A 25,303-nucleotide genomic window follows, 5' to 3' on the forward strand; every position below is an offset into this window, starting at 1 on the left:
CTCTGATCTTTATGATTTCTCTTCTTCTGGTGGCTTTAGGCTTTCTTTGTTGTTCTTTCTCCATCTCCTTTAGGTATAGGGTTAGGTTGTGTACTTGAGACCTTTCTTGTTCCTTGAGAAAGGCTTGTACCACTATATATTTTCCTCTCAGGACTGCCTTTGTTGTGTCCCACAGATTTTGAACCACTGTGTTTTCATTATCATTTGTTTGCATGAATTTTTTCAATTCTTCTTTAATTTCCTGGTTGACCCATTCATTTTTTAGAAGGATGCTGTTTAGTCTCCATGTATTTGGGTTCTTTCCAAATTTCCTCTTGTGATTGAGTTCTAGCTTTGGAGCATTGTGGTCTGAAAATATGCAGGGGATGATCCCAATCTTTTGATACTGGTTGAGACCTGATTTAGGAACCAGGATGTGATCTATTCAGGAGAATGTTCCATGTGCACTAGAGAAGAAAAAGAATGTGTATTCTGTTATTTTGGGATGGAATGTTCTGAATATATCTGTGATGTGCATCTGGTCCAGTGTGTCATTTAAGGCCTTTATTTCCTTGTTGACCTTTTGCTTAGATGATCTGTCCATTTCAGTGAGGGGAGTGTTAAAGTCCCCTACTATTATTGTATTATTGTCTATGTATTTCTTTGATTTTGTTATTAATTGGTTTATATAGTTGGCTGCTCCCATGTTAGGGGCATAGATATTTAAAAGTGTTAGGTCTTCTTGTTGGACAGAGCCTTTGAGTATGATATAGTGTCCTTCCTCATCTCTTATTATAGTCTTTGGCTTAAAATCTGATTGATCTGATATATGGATATCAGATATCTTTTGATGTTTCTTTTGATGTTCATTAGCATGGTACCTTGTTTTCCAGCCCCTCACTTTAAATCTGGAGGTGTCTTTGGGCTAAAATGAGTTTCTTGTAGGCAGCATATTGATGAATTTTGTTTTTTTATCCATTCTGATACCCTGTGTCTTTTGATTGGGGCATTTAACCCATTTACATTCAGGGTAACTATTGAGAGATACGAATTTAGTGCCATTGTATTGCCTGTAAGGTGACTGTTACTGTATATTGTCTCTGTTCCTTTCTGATCTACTACTTTTAGGGTCTCTCTTTGCTTAGAGGACCCCTTTCAATATTTCCTGTAGAGCTGGTTTGGTGTTTGCAAATTCTTTCAGTTTTTGTTTGTCCTGGAAGCTTTTTCTCTCTTATTTTCAATGATAGCCTAGCTGGAAATAATATTCTTGGCTTCCTGTTTTTCTCATTTAGTGCTCTGAATATATCATGCCAGCTCTTTCTGGCCTGCCAGGTCTCTGTGGATAAGTCTGCTGCCAATCTAATGTTTTTACCCTTGACTTGTTTTCCCGGGCTGCTTTCAGGATTTTCTCTTTGTCGCTAAGACTTGTATATTTTACTATCAGTTGACGGGGTGTGGACCTATTTTTATTGATTTTGAGGGGGCTTCTCTGCACCTCCTGGATTTTGATGCTTGTTCCCTTTGCCATATTAGGGAAATTCTCTCCAATAATTCTCTCCAATATACCTTCTGCTCCCCTCTCTCTTCCTTCTTCTTCTGGAATCTCAATTATTCTAATGTTGTTTCGTCTTATGGTGTCACTAATCTCTCGAATTCTCTCCTCATGGCCCAGTATTTGTTTGTCTCTCTTTTGCTCAGCTTCTTTATTCTATGTCATTTGGTCTTCTATGTCACTAATTCTTTCTTCTGCCTCATTGATCCTAGCAGTAAGAGCTTCCATTTTTTATTGCACCTCATTAATAGCTTTTTTGATTTCAACTTGGTTAGATTTTAGTTCTTTTATTTCTCCAGAAAAGGGTTTTATCTCTCCAGATAGGTTTTCTCTAATATCTTCCATGCCTTTTTCGAGCCCGTCTAGAACCTTGAGAATTGTCATTCTGAACTCTAAATCTGTCATATTACCAATGTCCATATTGATTAAGTCCCCAGCCTTCGGTACTGCTTCTTGTTCTTTTTTTTGTTATGAGTTTTTCTGCCTTGTCATTTTGTCCAGATAATAGTTGCTTTCTCCTCCTCTGGAATTCCGCTGTTCTCCTTGGTGAGTGAAGTTGGTCTTGGCTGGGTTTCTTGTTGATCTTCTGGGGGAGGTGCCTGTTGTAGTGATTCTCAAGTGTCTTTGTGGGAGGTGGAATTGCCCCGCCCTTATCAGGGGCCAGGCTGAGTAATCTGCTCGTGTTTGCTTTCGGGAGCTTTTGTTCCCTGAATGCTTTCCATAGAGTCTGGAGGACTGGAATGATAATGGCAGTCTCCCAATCTTCAGCCCGGAGGAGCTGAGAGCTCGGGGTCCTGTTCCTCAGTGCGTCTTCAGAGAAAAGTGCCCAATCACTCCCATCTCCCTGGCCTCTGGTCACACTTGGAGAAAAGCGCTCAATCGCTTCCGCTTGGAGAAAAGTGCTTGGTCACTTCCATCTCCCTGGCCTCCAGCTGTGCACTTGGAGAAAAGTGCTCAGTCACTCTGTCTCCCTGGCCTCTGGCTATGCTCTGAGCTCACCCAGCCTGTGTCTGGTTCAAGGTAACCCCGAGCTGAGAGCTCACTCCTCGGCTTTGTCACTGTAGCTGGCTTCCCTGCTCTAATACCTGCGAGCTCTGCAACACTCAGACACAACGGTCCTTCTGTGACCCCACGGGACCTGGGGTTACACTGGCCCCTCATGGGCTTCCCCCCCAGTTTAGCCTCTGGAGTGATGTCCCTCAGTGGAGCAGACTTTTAAAAGTCCTGATTTTGTGCTTTGTTACTCTGCCGCTTGCATGGAGCCAGCCCCTCCCCTCGCGGTTTATTTTCCCGTTGCTTTGGATTCACTTCTCCGCAGGTCTTACCTTTCAGAAAGTGATCAATTTTCTGTTTCTAGAATTGTTGCTTTTCTTCTCTTCGATTTCCCATTGGATTTGTCGGTGTTCGCAATGATTAGATAAGCTATCTAGCTGATCTCCTGCTACCTGATGTCGTCTCAGCCTGCTACTTCTCCTCCATCTTGACTCCTCCCCCCATCATTAAGATTTTAAAACAAAGCTCTTCCATTCTCTGCAGACACGATATGTTTCCTTTTTTTTTTTGTTATTTCATGTGTGCAAATTTAATTTTTATTTTATTCTCTAAATTTTAAATTCCATTTAGTTAACATTCAGCATAATATTAGTTTCAGGAGTAGAATTTAGTAATTCATCGCTTACATACAACACCCAAAGTTTATCACAAAAAGTGTTCTCTTTAATACCCATCCCTCCCCCATCTCTACCTCTGCTCCAGTAACCCTCAGTTTGTTCTCCATAGTTAAGAGCCTTTTTCTCAGTTTGCCTCCCTTCCCCCAACAGTGTTCATTTGTTTTGTTTCTTAAATTCCACATGTGAATGAAATCATTTGTTTTTCTCTTTCCAGTCTGACTTATTTCGCTTCATATGATACTCTTTACTTCCATTTATGTTGTTGCCAATGGCAAGATTTCGTTTTTTTTTTTTTTTTGATGGCTGAGTAATACTCCATATCTATCTATCTATCTAACTATCTCACATCTTATCCATTTGTTAGACAGTGGATATTTGGGCTCTTTCCATAATTTGACTATTGCTGATAGTACTACTGTAAGTATTAGGATGCATGCATCCCTTCAAATGAATATTTTTGTATCCTTTGGGTAAATACCTAGTAGTGCAATTGCTGGATCATAGGTTTGTTCTATTTTTAACTTTTTGAGGAATCTCCATCACTGTTTTCCAGTGTGGTGCATTAGTTTACATTTCCACCAACTGTGTAAGCGTTCCCCTTTGCCTGCCTCCTTGCCAATATCTATTGTTTCCTGGGTTGTTGATTTTTGCCATTTTGACTGGTGTGAGTGATGTCTCATTGTAGTTTTTTTTATTATGAGTGATATTTTTAGCATCTTTTCATGTGTCTGTTGCCCTTGTGGATGTCTTCTTCGGAAAAAATGTATATTCGTGTCTTTTGCCCATTTCTTAACTGTATTATATTTTTCTTGGTATTGAGTTTCATAAGTTCTTTATAGATCTTCCATACTAACCCTGTATCAGATATGTCATTTGAAAATACTTTCTTCCATTCTGTGTGTTGCCTTTTAGTTGTGTTGATTGTTTCCTTCACTGTGCAGAAGCTTTTTGTTTTGATGACGTCTCAGCAGCTTATTTTGTTGTTATTGTTTCCCTAACCTCAGGAGACATACCTAGTAAGAAATTGCTATGGGTGATGTCAAAGAAGTTGCTGCCTGTGCTCTCTTCTAGGATTTTTATGGTTTTCTGTCTCACACTAAGGTCTTTTATCCATTTTGAATTTATTTTTGTGTGTGGTATAAGAAGAGTGTCCAGTTTCATTCTTCTGCATGTTGCTGTCCAGGTTTTTCAACAACATTTGTTGATGAGACGATCTTTTTTTTCCATTGGATGTTCTTTCCTGTTTTGTCAAAGAGTAGTTGACCATATAGTTGTAAGTCCATTTCTGGGTTCTTTATTCTGTTCCATTGATCTAGGGTGTCTGCTTTTGTGCCAGTACCATACTGTCTTGATGACTACAATTTTGTAATATAATTTGAAGTCTGAAATTGTGATGTCTCTGGCTTTGCCTTTCTTTTTCAATATTGCTTTGGCTACATGGGATCTTTTGTGGTTCCATTCAAATTTTAGGGTTGTCTATTCTAGCTCTGTGGAAAATGCTGGTGTTATTTTATTTACATTAAATGTCTAGATTGTTTTGGGTATTGTAGACATTTTAACAGTATTTCTTTTTCCAGTGCATGAACATGGAATGTTTTTCCATTCCTTTGTGTTATCTTAGATTTCTTTCATCAGTGTTTTATAGTTTTCATAGTACAGATCTTTTACCTCTTGGTGAGGTTTATTCCTAGGTATCTTATGGCTTTTGGTGCAGTTGTAAATGGGATTGAGTCCTTAATTCCTTTTCCTTTGGGTTCATAATAGGTTTATAGAAATGCAATGGATTTTTGTATGTTGATTTTGTATACTGTGTCTTTGCTGAAATGGTTTATCAGTTCTAGCAAATTTTTGGTGAAGTCTTTTGGGTTTACTCTGTAGAGTATCATGTCATCTGTATTAGTAAAAGTTTGACTAATTCCTTGACAATTTGAATGCCTTTTATAATATGTTTCTTATAATAATACATTTCTCATGTGTTGCTAGTTCTTAATACAGACTAAATGCTTGAAGTTGGCTCATAATGTGAGTTCCATAAGAAGGAATTGGGTGAAAATCTATAATTACCATTAAAATAGTAATCCATAAGCCAGGATGATTGTCTCCCTTAGGGATATTTGGTAATGTCTGGAGGTATTTTTGGTTGTCACAATGTGTGTGGGGAGGTGAGTTTTGGAAACTTTTGGGAACACTTTGGAAACTTTTTATATTTTGTTGTACTCTCTAAGACTATCTCGTTTATTCTACCATTTATTGAAAGGAATAGACAATAGTATACTAAATACTATTTATGAAGTGGCAGGGATGCTTCAGGAGCCTGTGGGAAAGTAATTAACTTGTAGATAATAATGTCTGTGAAGAGATGTTTTATTTATAATATTCCGTTTTAATACATTTAATATAATATTTTTGTTTTGTGAGACCTTTGGTAAAATACAAAACAGAAATAGTTGTAAGAGGAATGTGGACATATTTCTGATCTCAGGAGAAAGCTCTTAATATAGCACATTATCTGTAATATGTCCTGTAGTCTTTGTGTGAAGATTATTTATCAGATTAAGTTCCCTCCTATCTTATTTTTCTAGGGCTGTTGTAACAAATTACCACATATTTGGTGGCTTAAAAATCCAGAAACTTATTTTCTGAAGGTTCTGGATGCCAGAAGTCCATATCAAGGAGTTAACAAGTCCACATGCCCTCTGAAGACTCCAGGTGAGAACATTTCTTTGCTTTTTCCATCTCTTGGTGGCTTCTGGCATTTCTTGGCTTGTGACAACATAATTCCAATCTTTGCCTCTGTGTTGATATAGCCTCTTTCATTGTGTCTCTTCATGTCCTTTTCTGTCTAAGGACACCTGTTGGATTTAAAATCCATCCTAGTTCAAGTTTCCTTGATCCTTAACTTAATTACATCAGCAAAAATCTGTTTCCAAATTAGATCACATTCTGAAGTTCTGGATAGACATGAATTTTGTGGGGACACTGTTCAACTCAGTACACCTTTTATGCCTAGTTTACTAAGAATTTTGTTATGAGATTTATTGAGAATGGGTATTAGATTTAATAGAATGCCTTTTCCTATATTTATAAAAATGTTAGTATGATTTTTTTTTCTCCTTCATATACTTGATATGGTGAATTCCTTTGATTTCCAAATGTTAAAACTACCTTGCATTCTGGGATAAAACTAACTTACCCCAATATCTTATTTTACTTACATCTCCCTGTTTGTATTTTGTCATTACATCTTACATTATTATATCTGTTAAAGGATATATGAATTGGTTTACAATTTTCCTTTCTTATAATGTTACTGTCTTTTTAAAAACCTGGTTATTAGAAGGATAGGTTTAGTAACTGGTTTATAATCATTCTCTGTTTCATTGTCAAGGTAAAATGATGGGGTAGGGAGAGAGAGAGACAGAGACAGAGGGAGGTATAAGGAGGGTGAGAGAATGAACGGAAGTAACAGGAAGAAATGACTTGGTCAAATCTCCATGAAAACACGGCAACTGGATTTCCTCCTGGTGGTCTCTATTAGAAGATAGGTATGAAATGTTAGAAAGATATAACTTGTCATTTTAGTTTGATCTGGTAAATGAACCTGCACTTTATGTTTTATGAAACAGAATCCACAACAAAATATTAATGTTTACTCTGCACTTTTTGGAATCTAAAAAGAAGGTATGTTATGACCAAGATATCTCCTTTTTTTAAGTGATAGACTTCCTGAGTCACTATTATGCCTGGGCCAGGTAACATCTCGTGCAAAAAAAAAGAATCTGGGGAGTTATATTGGCACTCTCAGATATCTGCTTTACTTGTGTCTTGCAGTTACCTATATCCTTGAATTATTAGAAAAGTGTGTCACTGAGTAAGAACTCTGTTGTGTCTTTGGTATGGCCATCATACCCTTTATTTTATTTCAGTCATATAAATTTTTTCATCTTTTTAAATATATATATATCTAAAAAAGATTAAGAATTTTTTTCTTGTTACTTGTTTGGAGAATTCCCTAGTGGAATTGTTTAAGTACTTCTTTTTTATTGGAGTGGAATGTGTCAGTCAGGTTTCAACCAGGAAAGTGAAATTACACCATTTATTTGAACAATGAGAATTTATTTGAAAGAATCACTAGGTATAACATGTTGAACTAGGTAATTGAAAGGATAAGTCGTTGCATTCTCCTCAGCTAATCTAATGCTTGCACAATGGACCCTTGAATGAAGGACACATCTTGGTAGAAAGGAAGGCTATGTATAGGCTCTATAGAGTGAGCTTTCTGTTACATGAGTTTTTGCTAGTTACTTCTACTGTAGACTGTTAGACCTGTCAGCAATACAGGGAGATCCTTGAAAAAACCTTGTTGGTTTTTTTGTTTGTTTGTTTGTTTGCTTGATGGTGTGATTCATTTTATTCAAGATATATAGATATTTTCAGAAAATTTTTATTAACGCATAATATATTATTTGCTCAGGGGTACAGGTCTATGAATCATCAGTCTTACACAATTCACAGCACTCACCATAGCACATACCTTCCCCAGTGTCCATAACCCAACCACCCTATTCCTCCCCGCTAACCCCCCAGCAACCCTCAGTTTGTTTCCTGAGATTAAAAGTCTCCTATGATTTTTCTCCCTCCCAATCCCATATTGTTTTATTTTTTTTTCATTCCCTGCCCCCTCATGACCCCCCACCCTGCCTCTCAAATTCCTCATATCAGAGAGATAATATGATAGTTGTCTTTCTCTGATTGACTTATTTTGCTTAGCATGTTTTAAGGGCTGAAATCAATCAGTTGAGAGTAGTTACTGACACTGAACCCTTTCTAAACTGGAAGAGACAGAGATTTATCCTTATGGGGATTCATACATATATAGTATGTATTATCTTTCCTACTTTGAGTGCTTTGGCCTGCACCACTATCTGAGTGTTCACAGTATCTGATTTCCAATATGAAATCTTTCATAATATTTCCTTAGATCAAGACTACCTACTTTATAGCTAAGAAAGTACATGTAAATGTGTCTAACTAAGGAACCATTTTTCCTTTCTACATTGCATGATTGGGACCTTTTGATCTGATAGAACATTGGTATAGCCTGTTAAAGTTACAACTGAGGCAACTGCTTGAAGATGGTACCCTGAAGAGTTGGGGTCTCTGCCTCAAGACATATGCTCTGATTCATTGACCTTTAGATGGTGCTGTGTCCCCTGTGGATAAAATATATAGGTTTTGCAACCAAGGGGGTAGAGAAAATCATAAATCTTACCATAAATTTCAGTGAAATTCTTGTACAGTTTCTGTTCTCTGCCCTCAAATTTTAGGTTTTGTTGTAGTGGAGAGAATGCTTCTTTTGTGAGACACAGTGTGAGTTATAGTAAACCTAAAATGTTTGCTTACTTTTTTGTCATTTGTGTTTTCTCATATTGGAAGACCAGCATTTATAATATTGAGTTACCTCATTTTTATCCCATATTGGTTAAGTACCAGGTTGCTGCTTCTTAATGGGTGATACAGTGAAGAGTTTGTCTAAAACTAGGGATCACTGAGCCTTGCCTTGTTGGCTCCATGATGGATGATAACTGTAGTGGAGCAACTGTAGCAACAGAAGATTGGCAAGAACACTTTCACAAGGGCTCAGACCTTTCACAAGGGCTCAGAGGAGAATATGACTATCAATTATGAGCAACAGTGCTGCTGTAACTTGTCACTCCTGTTTTAAGTCTTCCTTTTGTGAAAGTTAAAACAGCCATCACTCTGAAGAATCTATGACAGGATAAGGTAAAGGGGAACTAAGTTCTTTAAAAAGTGGGATATACTGTGGCATTTCTTGTTTCCAAACAAGGAGATGTTTCTTTGCTGCAGGTATTTGAACATCTACCTGATTATTTTCCTCTGCCTTCCTATAATGCACAGTGTTCTGTTTGGGAAAGACTGGCATGCTAAGGAGTTAATACACCTTTTAAAAATGAAAAAGTAGTTATGCCTGGGTGACTCAGTCAGTTGAATTGTCCAACTCTTGGTTTCGGCTCAGGTGATGATCTTCAAATCCTGGGATTGAGGCTTGCATTGTTAGGCTTGCATTGTTAGGAGTCGACCACCCCTCAACTAGACAGAGAACACTCTCGATAATGCAAGTCACACAGCGAGGTTTATTTCCAGCTAGCTGGGGTACAAGTATCTGCCTGGCACAGCGGGTTTCAACAAGGACCCCAAGCACTCAAAGCCAAGGGTTTATATAGCATTTTCAAGGCACTTTTTCATAGCTACATACATATCTTGTGCCCCACTTTGACAGTTTAACTTTGCTTAACCTTTTGCCTCCTTGGCATCACCCTGGCGCTTTTCTGGCGGTTAAATGAGATTTAGGTTTAGAAGAAATTTAACTTTATTTACATTTCCTTCTACCTCAGCCTCCTTCAGTTTTATGGTGGTGAGGGCCACCTTAGGCCTTGAGGAACTGAGCCATTTGTCTGTGGAAATTGGGCCATTGTAGAGATAGCCCTTTTTGTTGTAAATCACCAGGACATTTGCAAACCTTGGGAGATTCCTGACTTGCAGGATTGTGATCTCTGCAAGTTAACTATTTGTTTTTCTTTAACATCTGGTCCCTGTGGCACCATCGCCTAATGCCCTGGTGGTATATGATTAAGTTGTTTCTTAGGTTTTAGCTACTTTCTCTTATCTCAAGCGCCCTGTGGGCTGGTTAGGGACGCTCAGTGAAATGGCTTCCCCGCCTTCAGGATGGCCATTCATTTTTTTTTTTAAGATTTTATTTATTTATTTGTTGGAGTGAGCACAGGCAGTCAGAGTGGCTGGCAGAGGCAGATGGAGAAGCAGGCTCCCGCTGAGCAAGGAGCCTTGATGTGGGACTCCATCCCAGGACCCTAGGATCATGACTTGAGCCGAAGGCAGTGGCTTAACCAACTGAGCCACCCAGGTGTCCCCAGGATGGCCATACTTATGCTAACCAACTCTTACAGTGCAAGGTGCTGGCTTTTGCTTTGCCAAGATGGCTGTACTTATGTCAGGGCTAGACTTGAGATGGGTACATCCTTGTTTTTCTTGGCCTCCACACCTGGAACTGGTTTCTGGGACTTGTTTTTAAGTCCCGTGGGGGAAGGGGAGCAGTGACAGTTTAAGGGTTAAACAACAAAGTTATTGTTTAACCTCAATGGAAGCCTCTGGCTAAAATAAAAATATAAAATAGGTCCTTACAGCATCAGACTTCATGCTCAGTACCAAGTCTGCTTGTCCCTTTCTATCTGTTCCACACCCTACTCCCTGCCACCTCTCTATCAAATAAATAAATAAATAAATAAATCTTTAAAAAAGAAAGAAAAAAGATTCCAGCTCCTTTCCCTTCAGTTGGAACAATTCTAAGCCACAGAATTTGTAGAGTCCCCCAGAAAGCCATTGTAGGCTTGCATCCTAGTTACGTTTATCAACATAAGCAACCTTCACATCTTTGTCTCACTTTCTATTCCCTTAATGATATTTTCAAAAGTAAACTTCCAAATAAACTACTGGCTATCAAATTGTGTGTTTGGATCATCTTCTGAGGGAAGACAACCTGAATAACTAGATAGAATTACTAGTCCTATGTATATTTGATATAATCATTCCTGACATTCTCCAAAGCATGGTTGCTATTCATTTGCAAACCTGTGGGAAGCAGAACAGATGTCGTTATACCTTTCTACTATCAAAATGATCACAGTTTCAGTCATAAATATTATTTAGTGGATAGTGATGCTATCTCCTAAAATAGTCCATATCATGGTGTATTCACATTTCCCATGGTAGTAGAGGTTATAAATAAGTGCTCTAGTAGTTGGAGTGTGTTCCATGAGATAGGTGTTATGCCCACATCTGGCCATGTTCAGCGTCAGAAGCCTAAGGGGGAGTATCCAAATGGCTGATGACATATAGTCTTAAAGCTCCAAAGTCAGATTCAGTCAGCAAAATCTGAAATCATGTCCCTGCTTGTTTAATCTTTTTATTGCTACCTTTGTGTCCTGTAATATATAGTTCTGTAATATATAGATGGCAGGATTCGAGTCACAGATGATATCAAAGTCAGCAGGGAATAGGCATTATCACTTGATGATGTGGGGGAAAGGTCAGACATAGAGAAATATGTGTGGATTGAAAGACAGAACCCACCACAGTGATGTGAGCTGATCCAGTGACAAGTGTTTTGGATCAGTCTTTTGAAGAACATTTCCAGACAGTGACCAAAATGCATAGGAAGGGTTAGCAGAAAGAAGGTGCTCATGCTCATGACATTACTGCTGACAGCAACAATAAATTCAAACTTGGCTCCATGTATGCATGCAAGTTTTATGATTCTGGGAAAGTCATAATAGACGTTTTAACTTTATTAGGACCACAAAAGCACAATTTCATAATGAAAACAAATTGAGACATTTGTAGATCAACCCAAGTACCCAGCTAGCAGTTATAAATGAAACACATATTGTAGGATTCCTAGTTGGGTAGTGAAGAGGCTTCCAGATTGCTGTGTACCTGTCAAATGCGATGGCTATGAGTAAGACCATTTCCATTCCTCCCATGATGTGGATGAAGCATATCTGTGTCATGCAACTTTGGAAAGAAATTATTTTGTTTTGATTTGAAATACCTGCAGTAATTTTAGGGACTGTGATTAATAAAAAAAAAAAAAGTGTCCACATCAATGAAACACATGTTGGCCAGGAGGAAGTACATAGGAAAATGTAAATGGGAGTCTAAAGTTATCAAAAAGAAAATGAAGAGATTTCCTGGGATGATCCATAGAGAAATAAAGGAGACTATCAACATAAGAAAAACTCTAGTTTCCCAGGAAATAGAGTCCCAGCGACACAAACTCAAAAACCAGAGACTCTTTCAATCCTCTTTTACTGGTGGGAGCATTTTTTCTTTTCTCTTCCTGAAGAGATTTGTGGGGGCTTATCTGAAAACTATAATAACCTCTCCTGAGTTGGTTGCCCTAGAGGGGACTGCCAGTAATCCTCAGTGCCTGGCCCCACCTCTTCACATTACTCCTCGTCCTATGAGGAGGCTCAAGTCCCAGAAAGCTCCAGTGAGTCAGGGACAAAGTGGAATTCATGACAAGAAGAAATACACACCAAGAGAACTATAAAATTTTCCATATGATTCCATATGATTCCAAGAGACATCTAGAACATATGTATGGGAATGGATCCTAAGAGTAGTGGACAAGGATGGAACAAATGTAATATTGAATTGGGCTACACTTAATGCTATTAGTACACTAAACCATTATTCTGTATTCATTATATTCACTCAGATGGCTTGGAGTGTCTGTAACAGTTTGCTTTATTTGGTTGAATACAAATTTAGACCCAATTTGGGAATACATAGAATGAGGCTGATCTGCTAGAATTTTCTTAGTTGATACTGCTAGAAGTTTTTCAAAGTCTGAGGGAGATTGCGATGCTGCAATTGCTGATAAAAATTTTCCCCTTCCTGTTATTTTTATTATTTGCTTTCCTTGTTATTCAAGAGCTTTCTTTTGTCTTCATGGTAAAATATAAAAAGGCAGATAGATAGATTGATAGATAATAGATAGATGATGGATTGAAAAAAAATTAAATCTTTTTTTTTAAAGAAAGATTTTACTTATTCATTTGAGACAGAGAGCTAGAGAGAGAGAAAGAGCATGAGCAGGGGGAGAGGCAGAGGGAGAGGAAGAAGCAGACACCCCACTGAGCAGGGAACTGGACTCAGGGCTGGATCCCAGGACCTGGAGATAATGACCTGAGTGGAAGGCAGATGCTTAATGATCTGAGACACCCAGGCACCCCATGAAAAACAAATCTTAATAGGGGAAAGAGATGGTAATTTACAGAAAGGGATGTCACCCCCCAGGTGACTCATTAACCGCTCTTCTTACTTCCTTTAGAAAACCAACCTGATTCTAGGAGACAATTCCCGTAACAGTCTGATTTCTGGCTGGCAACACCAAGTCTCTGACTTGAAGTTGGTCACTACCCAAGCATAACTAGTGCTGTTAATTAGCTGCTTTTATGATGGCAGTGTTTTGTGTAACTCAGTACACAGGGGAGAATTATGCAGCAGACAGAAACTTTCTGAGTTGTTCTGACTCCCTGAAGATGCAGTTGCTTTATGCCCTCCGGTGGAGATGCACAATTGCTCCTGTTCATTGTGTCTCAGTATTAAAAAAACAAAACAAAACAAAGACAGATGTATGCTGATGCAAGTAGCCTCTGTGAATGGTAGTTAAATGCAGGTCTCTAGACAAGGGTGCTTATGGATAGGAGGTTTTAACGCTACTGCTCATTCACCATAGTTTGACTTTGATTTTGTTATTTGTTAATCGCAAGATGAAACATACAGAAAATGGCAGAAAGCAAATTTATAGCTTACTCAAATTTTATAAAGTAATCATCACCCAAGTGAAGATGTAGAACTATGTCAGCTGTCCCATCAGAAACCTCTGTGACTCTTCCAAATTACAGCCACATTTTCCCTTTAAAGAAACCATTATTCTGTTATGCTAAAAATGTCCTTGCATTTTTTTTTCTAGCTTTATCTTCCAAATATGCATCGCAAGACACTATAGTTTGTTTTAACCATTTTTCATTTAATGTCATTCAGATCTCTTCTTATATAGATTTCCCTCCAATATTTTTCTTTCCCTTAAATTTATTTGCTGAAAAATGTGAACCTTTTACACTTGGTTTCTCATACTCTGAATTTTGCTGATTGCAGGCACTCATTGCAGTTCAGCATTGTCCTTAACCTTTGTACTATACAAATGGCAGCTGGATCCAGAGGGTAACCAAACAGGGGTTTGATCCCATTTTTGATAACGTTATAGGTGATCAGGTGGCATAGTTACGATTTTCCCTCCTGTTTTTAGCAGCTATTAGTGCTTCAAATATATGCATATATTTACATGTGTATAAATGTATGTGTATGTGAGTGTATGTAAGTATATGTGTATATGAGAGAGAAAGAGAGAGAAAGGGATATTGCTCATACCAATACTGTCCAAACCAGTGGGCTTCTTTTTCCCTTCTCTTATTCCATATTTGTATCTCTGTCCTTTTGTTCTCCCAGTGAGACTCTGGGTCTTAACACTATAAATATGTATTTTTTCATTTGCATAATCCTACATAGCACACAATATTATTTCAGAATTATTATATCCATACCACTATAAAAAGGAAAAATAATTGCTAAGACAATTTTCTTGCAGTCATTTTTTATTTTAATTTAATTTAATTTTATTTTTATTATTTTATAAATATTTTATTTATTTATTTGACAGAGAGAGATACAGTGAGAGAGGGAACACAAGCAGGGGGAGTGGGAGAGGGAGAAGCAGGGCCCCATGTGGGGCTTGATCCCAGGACCCTGGGATCATGACCTGAGCCGAAGGCAGACGCTTAATTACTGAGCCATCCAGGTGCCCCTCATTTTATTTTTTTAAATTAATGGTGTGTAGTCAAAGCATTATCTTCAAAAAGTTAATTGGAAAAAAAAGCCATCCAAAAAATAGTTAATTGGATTAGTTCTTATATTTCCCCTTTAGTTTGGCTATGCCATTTATTGAAGATAATTTGGGTTCATTTCCTTTTGCATTCAAGTTTAGGGTCTTTTAAACAATTTACCATTGTTGAGTTAACGTCAGTTTTTGAACATGTGACTGATTAACATGACTAAATTAAAAATTGTGCAGTTTTAGAGGATGTCCCATTCTCCTGTATCCCTTCTAGCACATTCCCTTTTGCCAGTCATGGGTAACATAATACATCAGATTCTGGTACATGACTGTCATTTTTCTTTTTTGAACAAATTAATATTTTGTTTTTTGTGTGTGGTTGTATAATGTGTTTTATATATTTATTTAGTGTTAAGTTTTTATTTTAATCCCAGTTAGTTCATATACAATATTTTATTAGTTTCAGGTTTATAATACAATGATTCAGCAGTTTCATACATTGCCCAGTGATCATTCCAAAAAGTGCATTCCTTAATCCCCATCACCTATGTAACCCATCCCCCTACCTACCTCACCTCTGGTAAGCATCAGTTTGTTCTCTATAGTTAAGAGTCATTTTCATGGTTTCTCTCTCTCTCCTTTTCCCTTTGCTCATTTGTTTTGTTTCTTAATTTCCACATATGTGTGAAATCGTTTGGTGTTTGTCTTTCTCTGACTGACTGACTTTACTTAGCATAATACTGTCTAGCTCCGTGGACCCTGTCATTGCAAATGGCAAGATTTCATTCATTTTTATGCCTAAGTAATAATCCATTGTATGTTTCTATATACCAATTCTTCTTTATCCATCCCTCAATGGATAGACACTTGGGCTGCTTCCATATCTTGGCTGCTGTAAATAATACTGCCACAAACAGGGTTGCATGTGTCCCTTGAATTAGTGTTTTTGTCTTCCTTTGGTAAATAGCCAGTAATGTGATTGTTGAATCATAGGGTAGTTCTATTTTTAACTATTTGAGGAACCTCCTGTACTATTTTCAAGAGTGACTGTACCAGTTTGCATTCCCACTAATAATGACCTGTGTTGCTTTTTCTCCATATCCTTGCCAACACTTGCTGTTTCTTCTATTGTTGATTTTAGCCATTCTGACAGGTGTGACATAATATCTCCTTGTAGTTTTGATTTATAATTCCCTGATGCAAGTGGTGATGAACTTCCCTTCATGTGTCTGTTGGTCGTATGTATGTCTTCTGGAAGAAATATATGTTCATGTCTTCTGCCCATTTTTAAATTGGATTATTGTCTTTTGGGTGTTTAGTTTTATAAGTTCTTTATATATTTTAGGTATTAAGCCCTTATATGTTTTGCCACTCTATAGGTTGCCTTTTGGTTTTGTTGATTGTTTCCTTTGCTGGGCAGAGCTCTTTATTTTGATGTACTCCTAATAGTTCATTTTTGCTTTTGTTTCTCTTGCCTTAGGAGACATATGTAGTAAGAACTTGCTAGGACCTATGTCAAAAAAGTTAGTGCTTCTGTTCTCCTCTAGGATTTTTATGATTTTAAGTGTCATGTTTAGTTCTTTAATCCATTTTGAATTTGTTTTTGTGTATGGAGTAAGAAAGTAGTCCAGTTTCATTCAAAATGCACACAATCTAAACCCATCATTTTATCCCATACTCCTCCCTGATGATGCCTTATAGCTCAGTTATTCAGGTCTGCTAAGTATTTCCACTTGTGCTAGGCTTATTCCTAATAAAGTATCTTTGTTCACACTACTCTCTCTGCTAGGTTATTACTACCCTACATTTATGTCATTTTCCCTTGAACTCCAAAACAGTTTATATTCTATAGACACTATCTCAATTCTTAAATAAATGCAATGTTATATGATCTCTGCATTTATAAAAGCATTTTAGGACATGCACTTTTGAAAAAGTATTCTTAGTGCTTTTGTAACCTATCACAATAATTTTATATTAATAATCTCTATCAAACTAAAACAAATCTTCTTTCACAATTTTGCTATTTGAGGCAATTTGTTGTATATAAGTTTTGAATGTAGTCTGTGGATGTTGGACTCACCCTATTTAACCTTATTTTTACCATTTTTACAAATGTGGCTACTAATTATATTAAATTCTTATGCTTATGAATTTCAAATGAAGTGGTAAAAGTGAAGTGTTTTGCACAGTTTTTTGTATTTAGTGAGTGTACAGTAGATTTAGATAATTATTAGTAGGAAGATTTATTACATTCTGATTCATAGAGAAACTCTGGCTGCCTATGAATTTTACTTTTTTAAAGAATTAAAGAATTTTACTTTTATTCTAGAAATACTAATCATAAAAAGATTAAATTTCATTAAAGAATTTTACTTTTATTAAAATTCTTAAATTAAGATTTTTACTTTGTATCTTTAAAGAATTTTATTTATTCTTTATTAATTTTTTTAATTTTAAAGAATTTTACTTTATTCTAGAAATACTAATCATAACAAGATGATTTTAAATTTTAAAGTTTAATATTTTAAATTCAATTTAAATATTTAAATTAAAATTTAAATAAAGTTTTAAAGAATTTTACTTTATTCTTGAAATACTAATCATAACAAGATGATTAAATTTCAGTTCCCTGTATCCTTCTGTTTTCCCATCTTTAGAATGAAGGCACTGGATTAAAAATTATCAAAATGCCCACTAGTCTAATACTCTGTGGGGCATGAGTGAGGGACAGAATTCCAAAATAATTTTCATAGTCTCTCAGAAGCTTGGATAGAAACGTGAGGGTTAAGACCAATGTAGAGGTCCAGTCTTAGGGGAAGTTAAAATAAATGAAGATTCTAGAAAAGAAGATAAAGATTATAAGGCCTTATAGAGAATGGAATTTATACTTACCATTTGTGATATTGAAATGCTTAGAAGAAAAAGTGTTAATCCAAAATAAAATTAAAGATGAAAAATTGAAGAAAAATAAATAAAATAGCAGGAAAAAGAAAAGTAATTTAAAAGTGAAATGAGAAGTGAGGAAAATGCAAAAAATCTACATGAGAGAAAATGTAAAGGGGTTTAATTGGAGATAAAATGAAAAAGGAATTCTGGAATGCCTGCTAAGGGATTTGTGTTTTATTATGAATACAGCACAGAACTGTTGAAGAATTATGTGCAGTTGTTTACTATGTTTCTAACAAATTCTGAGTAATTGTGGAAATTGATGCACCCAAGGGAGATATGAAAGCATAGCGTGTTATTCTTACCAAATTTCTTGGAGGAGTAGTGTTATTTGTTTTCAACATTTCCCTAATCATGGTTATTACATCATTCTTGGAAATTACACTTTTTCTTCATTATCTCAAACCCTTTCCTTAGCCCTATTCACTAGTGCTCCATATTACTGTTTTCAAGATACTTTAAGAATATAGCAATTCTAATTTTATTTTCAAGGATAAAGAGAAGTCTAATAGTAAAACAAGATTTAAGCCCTCTGTTCCCTTCTGCTTAGCACAGTAATAAATACAATCACAGTAATCATTGACAACAAAGAGGATGGGATTCCTGTTGTGAGATCATTTCTGATGTGACTGATTGGTTAGGATGGTTCTTAAGAATTAAAGTATGCAACTTAGAATGGCACTTGCTGCAACCATTTCATTTCACTGAGAGGACAGACTTGATACTCATACCTCCATAAGAAATATGCCAAATGTGATAGCTGCCCAATGGTTTCTCTTTTGAAGCGAAAAGACTTTATGCCATGATAACAAGTAAGAATTCAGAAATGCTGCTCTTCAGCAAGAAGAATTTCTTGCTCACTGAGTTAAGACATCTTATTTCCTGAGTGTATGCTATGGAGGAGTGAGTAATGATGGTGGATTCTCAGTTACAGGGGACCTGCAACCTATGTAATCCTTTCAAAGCTCATATCTGATTCTTCAAAAATGGCTCAAGGAGTTTGAGAAGAATATTGATTCTAAGTTAAACATTAAGTTTATTGAAGAAGTTCTCCAGAGGCTTCGACACTGGCTATAGCATTCATGAAGAGCCAGCTACAAATGAACAAGAAAATCTTTCCCTTAGTACTAGATTAAACTTAAAATTCAACACTGAGGGTGTTATGTTTGTCCTAAATATCTTTTACCTCTCTTTAAAGAAAAATACCTAAAGTCCTCATAAATTTAACTGAGATTGAAGTCAGGAGACTTGGGGATTTTAGTAAAAAGTTACCATATGATTTTGGCATGTGATTCAGAATCTCCAAGCCTTAGTTTTCCTGTTGACAAATGAGCTCATTGGACCAAAAGCCTTCAAAGGCGAAATTCCACAACTCTAGGAGTATGTTCTGCACCGTTTTATGAAAGAAATATCCAAAACTAGATTATATTGGAATTTCAGGAAGGAGGGAAATTGGTGGGAAAGAGAACATTGCATCTGGGTATATGGGAAAAATGATCCTTAAATAGAAAGTGTATATTATACAAGTGTTCTAAGTGTTGAGTCCTTCTGAATTTTCTAGGCTAATCTCTTCTTTCCTGTTTTATAACACAATGAGTGCAATTCCTGTTAATATTCATCCTAACTCTCTAAGTATTTGAACTGACCTCACAGGATCGTTCCATTTTTCTTAAAGATGCACACACAATTGAATTCTGCCAAATGGGTTCTTACCAATAGAAGCATCTCGTTGTCAATAAAATGCTACAGTGTGGTTAGTTCTGCTAATATACTTCACTTTCATCATTCCACCTACTTCCTTCATAGCTGGAAGAGACTGCAACAATTTTAAGAGCAAGGAAGAGTACAGGCTTTCCTTTTCTGTACTTTGTCTTGAAGTAAAACATTTCCAAGAGAATAAAGTGTGTCTGATTGGTCCTCTTTAGGAAATCACTTGGTTAAGAGCCACCTGTGAGTGACCAGAGATAGGTGAGGAGATCTGGAAATAGCCAGCCTGAAGTTTGAGTACTGAGCCTAAGTCATATGGTTTCACAGGTTTTCCTTCAAGGATATACAGAGAATCTTTGTGAGTCAGGGCTTTTGTCACAATTTCTTGGCTTCCTTAGGTGTTCCTAGTACTTCTCTGAATCTAAAGGTGATTTTTTTTTTTCTGTGCAAATGAAACTTTATTTCCTTATATCTATGTTTCCCTTTATTCTCTTCATCTTGAAGGATAATTGACTCACAGTGTGATGTTACTTTCAAGTGTGTAACACATTGATTTGACAATTCTGTACATTACTCAGTGCTCAGCACAGTAAGTATATTCATCATCTGTCAACATACATTATTACAATATTATTGACTTTATTCCATATGCTTTACTTTTCATTTCTGTGGTTTATTTACATTATACCTGGATGTTTCTACCTCTGAATCCCCTGTATCTATTTCTCCCATCCCCCCTCCCATCTGCCATGTGGCAACCATCAGGTTTTTTTTCTGTATTTAAGAGTCTGTTTGTTTTGTGTTTGAGATTCCACCTATCGGTGAAATCATATGGTATTTGTCTTTCTCTGTAAAAGTGACTTTTTAAAAATTTAATTTATATATTTGAAGAGAGAGAGAGAGCAGGAGCAGGGGTGGGATGGGAAGAGAAGCAGGTTCCCTGCTGAGCAGGGAACCTGACATGGGGCTTTGGAGTGAGATTCCAGGACACTGGGATCATGACCTGAGCCAAAGGCAGAAGCTTAACCAGTTGAGCCACCCAGATGCCCCTCTCTGTTAAAGGTGACTTTTTAAAAGAATCATAGTGAAACCAAAGATAATGTTGTGAATGTTAAAATCCAGGTAGATTAAGGAGACAATAAATAATAATGCTTTAGATATTATACAAAGAAGATGGCTTATAGCATTTATTACCACTTTTAGATAAAGTGTAGGAAAAAAAATACCTTAAACAATAGTTAAAAAAAGTCTCATTTATTTTATTTACCATTTTATTGAGCAGCTTTACTTACAATGCAGCAGATACAACTGAGCTGGGTCATCACAATTAATATTTCTTAAATCAGTCTTAGGGATACATCCAAGTGATTTATCAATTGTGCTCTTTGACCTATCAGACTTCCCATGTTTTACCTGGGAAAGTAAAGTAAAAGTAAAGATGTCAATCATCTGTTTATCCTAAGCTCTCTGACTTAAGTACAGATACCTTAAATAAAGTGAGATCTGAGTTGGGACCTTTCTTTAGGTAGTAAAATCCTTGAAATACTTTTATAATTGTAGATACTCTTTTAGGGTGATTCAAGAAATGCATTGAGGAAGACTGCAAGGATAATAGAAATTCACTGTTGAAAAAAATGGATCATAGACAAATTTTACATAATGCAAAATGGTAGAGTCTATTTCTAGAGTAACACTGTAATAGAAGAATGGATAAAGAAAATATGGTACATATATACAATGGACTATTACACAGCCATCAGAAAAGATGAATATTGAACTTTTTTATCAATGTGGACAGGACTGGAGGAGATTATGCTGAGTGAAATAAGTTAGGCAGAGAACATCAATTATCATATGGTTTCACTTACTTGTGGAGCATAGGGAATAACATAGAGGACATTAGGAAAAGGAATGGAAAAATGAATTGGGGTAAATTGGAGGGGGAGATGAAACATGAGAGACTGTGGACTCTGAGAAACAAATGGGGTTTTGGAGGGGAGGAGAGTGGGGAGATGGATGAGCCTGGTGGTGGGTATTAAGGACGGCATGTATTGCATGGAGCACTGGGTATGGTGCATAAACAATGAATCTTGGAACACTGAAGAAATAAAATTAAAGTAAGATGTTAAAAAAATTTTAAAAATTGAAAAATAAAGTAACATTGTACAAAATACATTGACAAACACTGAAAACAAATCTTAAGAGTTATAGCATAGTGTTGCCTGCCTATTTATCTAACAACATATAATTAGGATGAGAATTGTTTCTTTCTTGATTTTTAATGGCTGCTAATTTGTATAAACTCCTATTTTATCCATTGGATGCACATAATTTCCACAAGAAATATTAATTGATTCCTAGTGATGCTTATAATCAGTATGAAGATACTGATAAATAAAACTTAACCATATGTGCATATATGTATTTATGTAGAAATATAAAACAGTTACATGAAAATTGAGTATGGTCATTGATGAAATAGCAATTTAATTTTATAGGTAGGTAGGAATATATAACAGTTTATTTTTCATACTTAACAGAAATTACTGCAGCTCTACTTGAAAGTGAAGTTCTAATACCTCTTTTTATGTAGAGTTCTCAGTTTTTTTAAAGGCAATAATGAAATTATATATAATCCGTAGTGTTCATGGTGATCACAAGGGTCCTGAAAGTCCATGACATTCATCTTGTGGTCTTACCAATGAAGTCTGTTATGGCATCTCCCTAGAACTTACAACTTGTCGGCTCAGCCTTCTCATTGCCACCTTCATATCTCTGTTCCTTAAAGTATAGATGGCAGGATTTAATACAGGAGTGATGACGAAGTCCACAATGGCAAAAAATGTATCCATTGACTTGGTAGGGAAAGGCCACACATAGAGAAACATGCATGGAGTGAAAAATAAAACCACTACAGTAATGTGAGCTGACAGAGTGATGAATGCTTTGGATAAATCTTTTGAAGAATGTTGTCTGACAGTTATCAGAATAAAGATGTATGATACAATTAAGAAAAAGAAGGTGCCCATAGATATGAAGCCACTGTTGGCAGTGACCACAAATTCTAGTCTGTAAGTGTCCATGCATGCAAGTTTAATAACTCTAGGAAAATCACAATAAAAGCTCCCCACATTATTAGGGCCACAGAAAGGTAAATTTATGACAAAAACAAACTGAGACACAGCATGAATCACCCCAATGATCCAAGCAGCCATTATCAAAAGCATGCACATTTGGGGATTCATAGTAGTTAGATAGTGGAGAGGCTTGCAAATTGCTGTGTACCTGTCATATGCCATGGCTATGAGCAGTACCATCTCAACTCCTCCCATGACATGAATAAAGAACATTTGTATCATGCAGTTGTGGAAGGAAATGATTTTGCAACCACTGAAAAGATCAGAGATCATCCTAGGAACTGTGGTGGATGAAAGGCCTAGGTCTATGAGTGATAGGTTGGCCAGCAGGATATACATGGGGGAATGTAAGTGAGAATCCAAAATTACTGTTACCATAATGAAGAGGTTTCCCAAGATAATCCCCACATAGAACAAAGAGAAGAAAAGAAAAAGGAAAACCTGCATTCCCAAGGATTGTGCAAGTCCCAGTAACACAAACTCAGTTATGACAGAGCCATTTACTTTGTCCATTGAATCACAAGGAAGGGAAGACTCTGAAGTGACCTGAAAGAAATGAGAGAAGAAATTAACTTTGAGGACTGCCTCACACAATGTGTTAAATGTTGATCATTTAAATTTATTATTGACAGATCTTTTATTTAATTGATAGTAAATTACTTAGAAATAATGGGAAACCAGAGTATGGGTTGGTAGTATGACTAAAGCTGCACTCAGAGGCCATCTATTGCATTAAATTGCTCTTATTTAGTCAAGTACATGGAGTAATCAGGCAACTTAAGAAGTTAGAAATTGATGTACAAATTAAACTCAAGGAATTTAGGTAAAATAAAATAATAAAAATTAAAAACAAAAATAATACGTATTGATGCCTAGAAAATTAGAAGAGTATACATAAGCACACAAAAAATTTTTTTAACGAAAAAGACATTTGAAAATATAATCAAGAATAATAAAATTAAATAAAAATTACAAATGAGTATAGAATAATAAGTTAACACAGTAACAGTTAATACACTTTTGAAGTCTGTTTTTTATGTGTTACTTTTGGGTTTGTATGCTGAAATGGTGTTTGTACTGGAGTTTGAGTGATTATTTTTGTAACAGGAAAATCCAACACTACATTAACCTTTTATCCTAAAGTTTCTAAACTTCCATTTATAACATATAATCTATTTGTGAACTTTATTATAATATGGACAATCACAATGCAAAATATGGAACTGAGTATATTCAAAGTTGTGGAGTCAGAGTCAGTAGCATGTAAAGGATAGGCAGGAAAAAACACATAAATAAATGGGAAGAATGAAGACCAATGGGAAAGAGTGTAAGAAAATAAAAGGAAAAGGAGGGTGAGGAGAAGAAATAAATTCCTAGACGTCAAATAGGGAGGATAAAATGATGTTCAAAAAAAGGTGTTGGTAGAACATGGCACATGTTTGCTTAGGTACCTGCCATAGTTTAAATCAACATTGATTTATTACAAACACTTGGGTATGAAATTTACTTGGGTTTCCATTCACTGTTTTAGGTATATTTTGACTGGAAGGATGAAAAGTAATAGTAAACTATAGGGAAAATAACCACTGAGATAAAGACAAGTTAAGATTTTAAGCATATGAATCATGGGTGCAGCAATGGGGTTTGGTAGAATAGAGTGGTTGAACATGATGCCTCAGTGAACTGACAGGTGAATCACCTCTAAAAAAAATTAGGAAGAAACTGATCAAAAGCATCTGTTCAGCCTCCAGGCACTATTTTACTTACCTTCATTCTAATATTTATAGCTTTTCATAAATAAATATTAAAGTTTTTGATATAGGACCCTTTCTGCTTCGTCTAACACTGTATCACCTGCCTAAAAGAGTGGCTGGCACATAGAAAAACCCTAGGAAATAAGTGATGAACGAATTTCCTAGAAATAGGTACTAAATTATTCATAGAAGAAACAAAACAGTAGCCCTCACAAATACATAGAGAATTTGATTTAATAATATCTTCTCCTAAGCTTGTATTTCCTGGTATAATCCTGTTCTATGTACATAAAAAGTGAGTATTTAACTGAGTGAAGAGATTTCTGCCCTTTTTACTACAAACATCTGGAATTAGCATATATCATTGATGGGGAAATTCTCATGATCTGAGAGAGAAAAAGACCATGCACTTGCTTCTCTGCCTTTTTAGAAAACCCTGGTGACTTTGTGAAACTCTCAGGAGTTCAGAAGCGAAGACTCCATCGAGTTTGGTATCATTCCTGCTGGAGATACAATATTTTTCAGTCATTGAGGGCCTGGGGAGACCCATCTTTAAATAGAAAATATAGAAACATATTAAACAAATAAGACAATCAGAATTATAGATTTGTATAGAAGTGGGAAAGAACTTTAAGAGAATCTTGTTCAGTTACTTCATTCAAATGGCTAGACAGTGCATTCCCAGTGATATATTCACAGAGCCAGAGTTAGAAGTCAGCCTAATGTCCAGTCCAGTGGTCTTCCTCAGTAATGTTCTATACCTGCTTAAATAGAGTCATGAAAAATCTAGAATTATTTATATTTGAAAGGATTACTTTAACCTATTTGGAAGTGCCCTATTCAAGCCTGAGTTTTTATTCAAATAAAATTGGCCTTCTCGGGCACCTGGGTGGCTTGGTTGTTAAGTGTCTGCCTTCGGCTCAGGTCATGATCCTAGGGTCCTGGGATGGAGCCCCACATTGGGCTCCCTACTCAGCAGGGAACCTACTTCTCCCTCTTCATCTGCTGCTCCCCTGCTTATGGTTCCCTCTCTCACTGTGTCTCTCTCTGTTAGATAA

At 36.3% G+C, this 25,303-nt stretch overlaps 1 protein-coding gene and 1 pseudogene across 1 annotated transcript; both read right to left on the reverse strand.

Moving 5' to 3' along the window:
* Window positions 1-11,162: 11,162 nt before the first annotated feature.
* Window positions 11,163-17,991, reverse strand: LOC116867432 (annotated as a pseudogene).
* Window positions 17,992-22,065: 4,074 nt separating this feature from the next.
* On the reverse strand, window positions 22,066-23,004 carry LOC116867433 (olfactory receptor 4F6-like). Its single transcript, XM_032857068.1, has one exon. The coding sequence runs from the start codon at window positions 23,002-23,004 to the stop codon at window positions 22,066-22,068; it is 939 nt and encodes a 312-aa protein (XP_032712959.1).
* Window positions 23,005-25,303: the final 2,299 nt, after the last annotated feature.

Source organism: Lontra canadensis, unplaced genomic scaffold, assembly GCF_010015895.1.
Source record: "Lontra canadensis isolate GAN:19392208 unplaced genomic scaffold, GSC_riverotter_1.0 scaffold12, whole genome shotgun sequence".
Taxonomy (NCBI): Eukaryota; Metazoa; Chordata; class Mammalia; order Carnivora; family Mustelidae; genus Lontra; species Lontra canadensis.

Excerpts from the sequence above, each read along its gene's own strand:
- LOC116867433 (XM_032857068.1), bottom strand. The coding sequence starts at position 23,004 with ATGGACAAAGTAAATGGCTCTGTCATAACTGAGTTTGTGTTACTGGGA.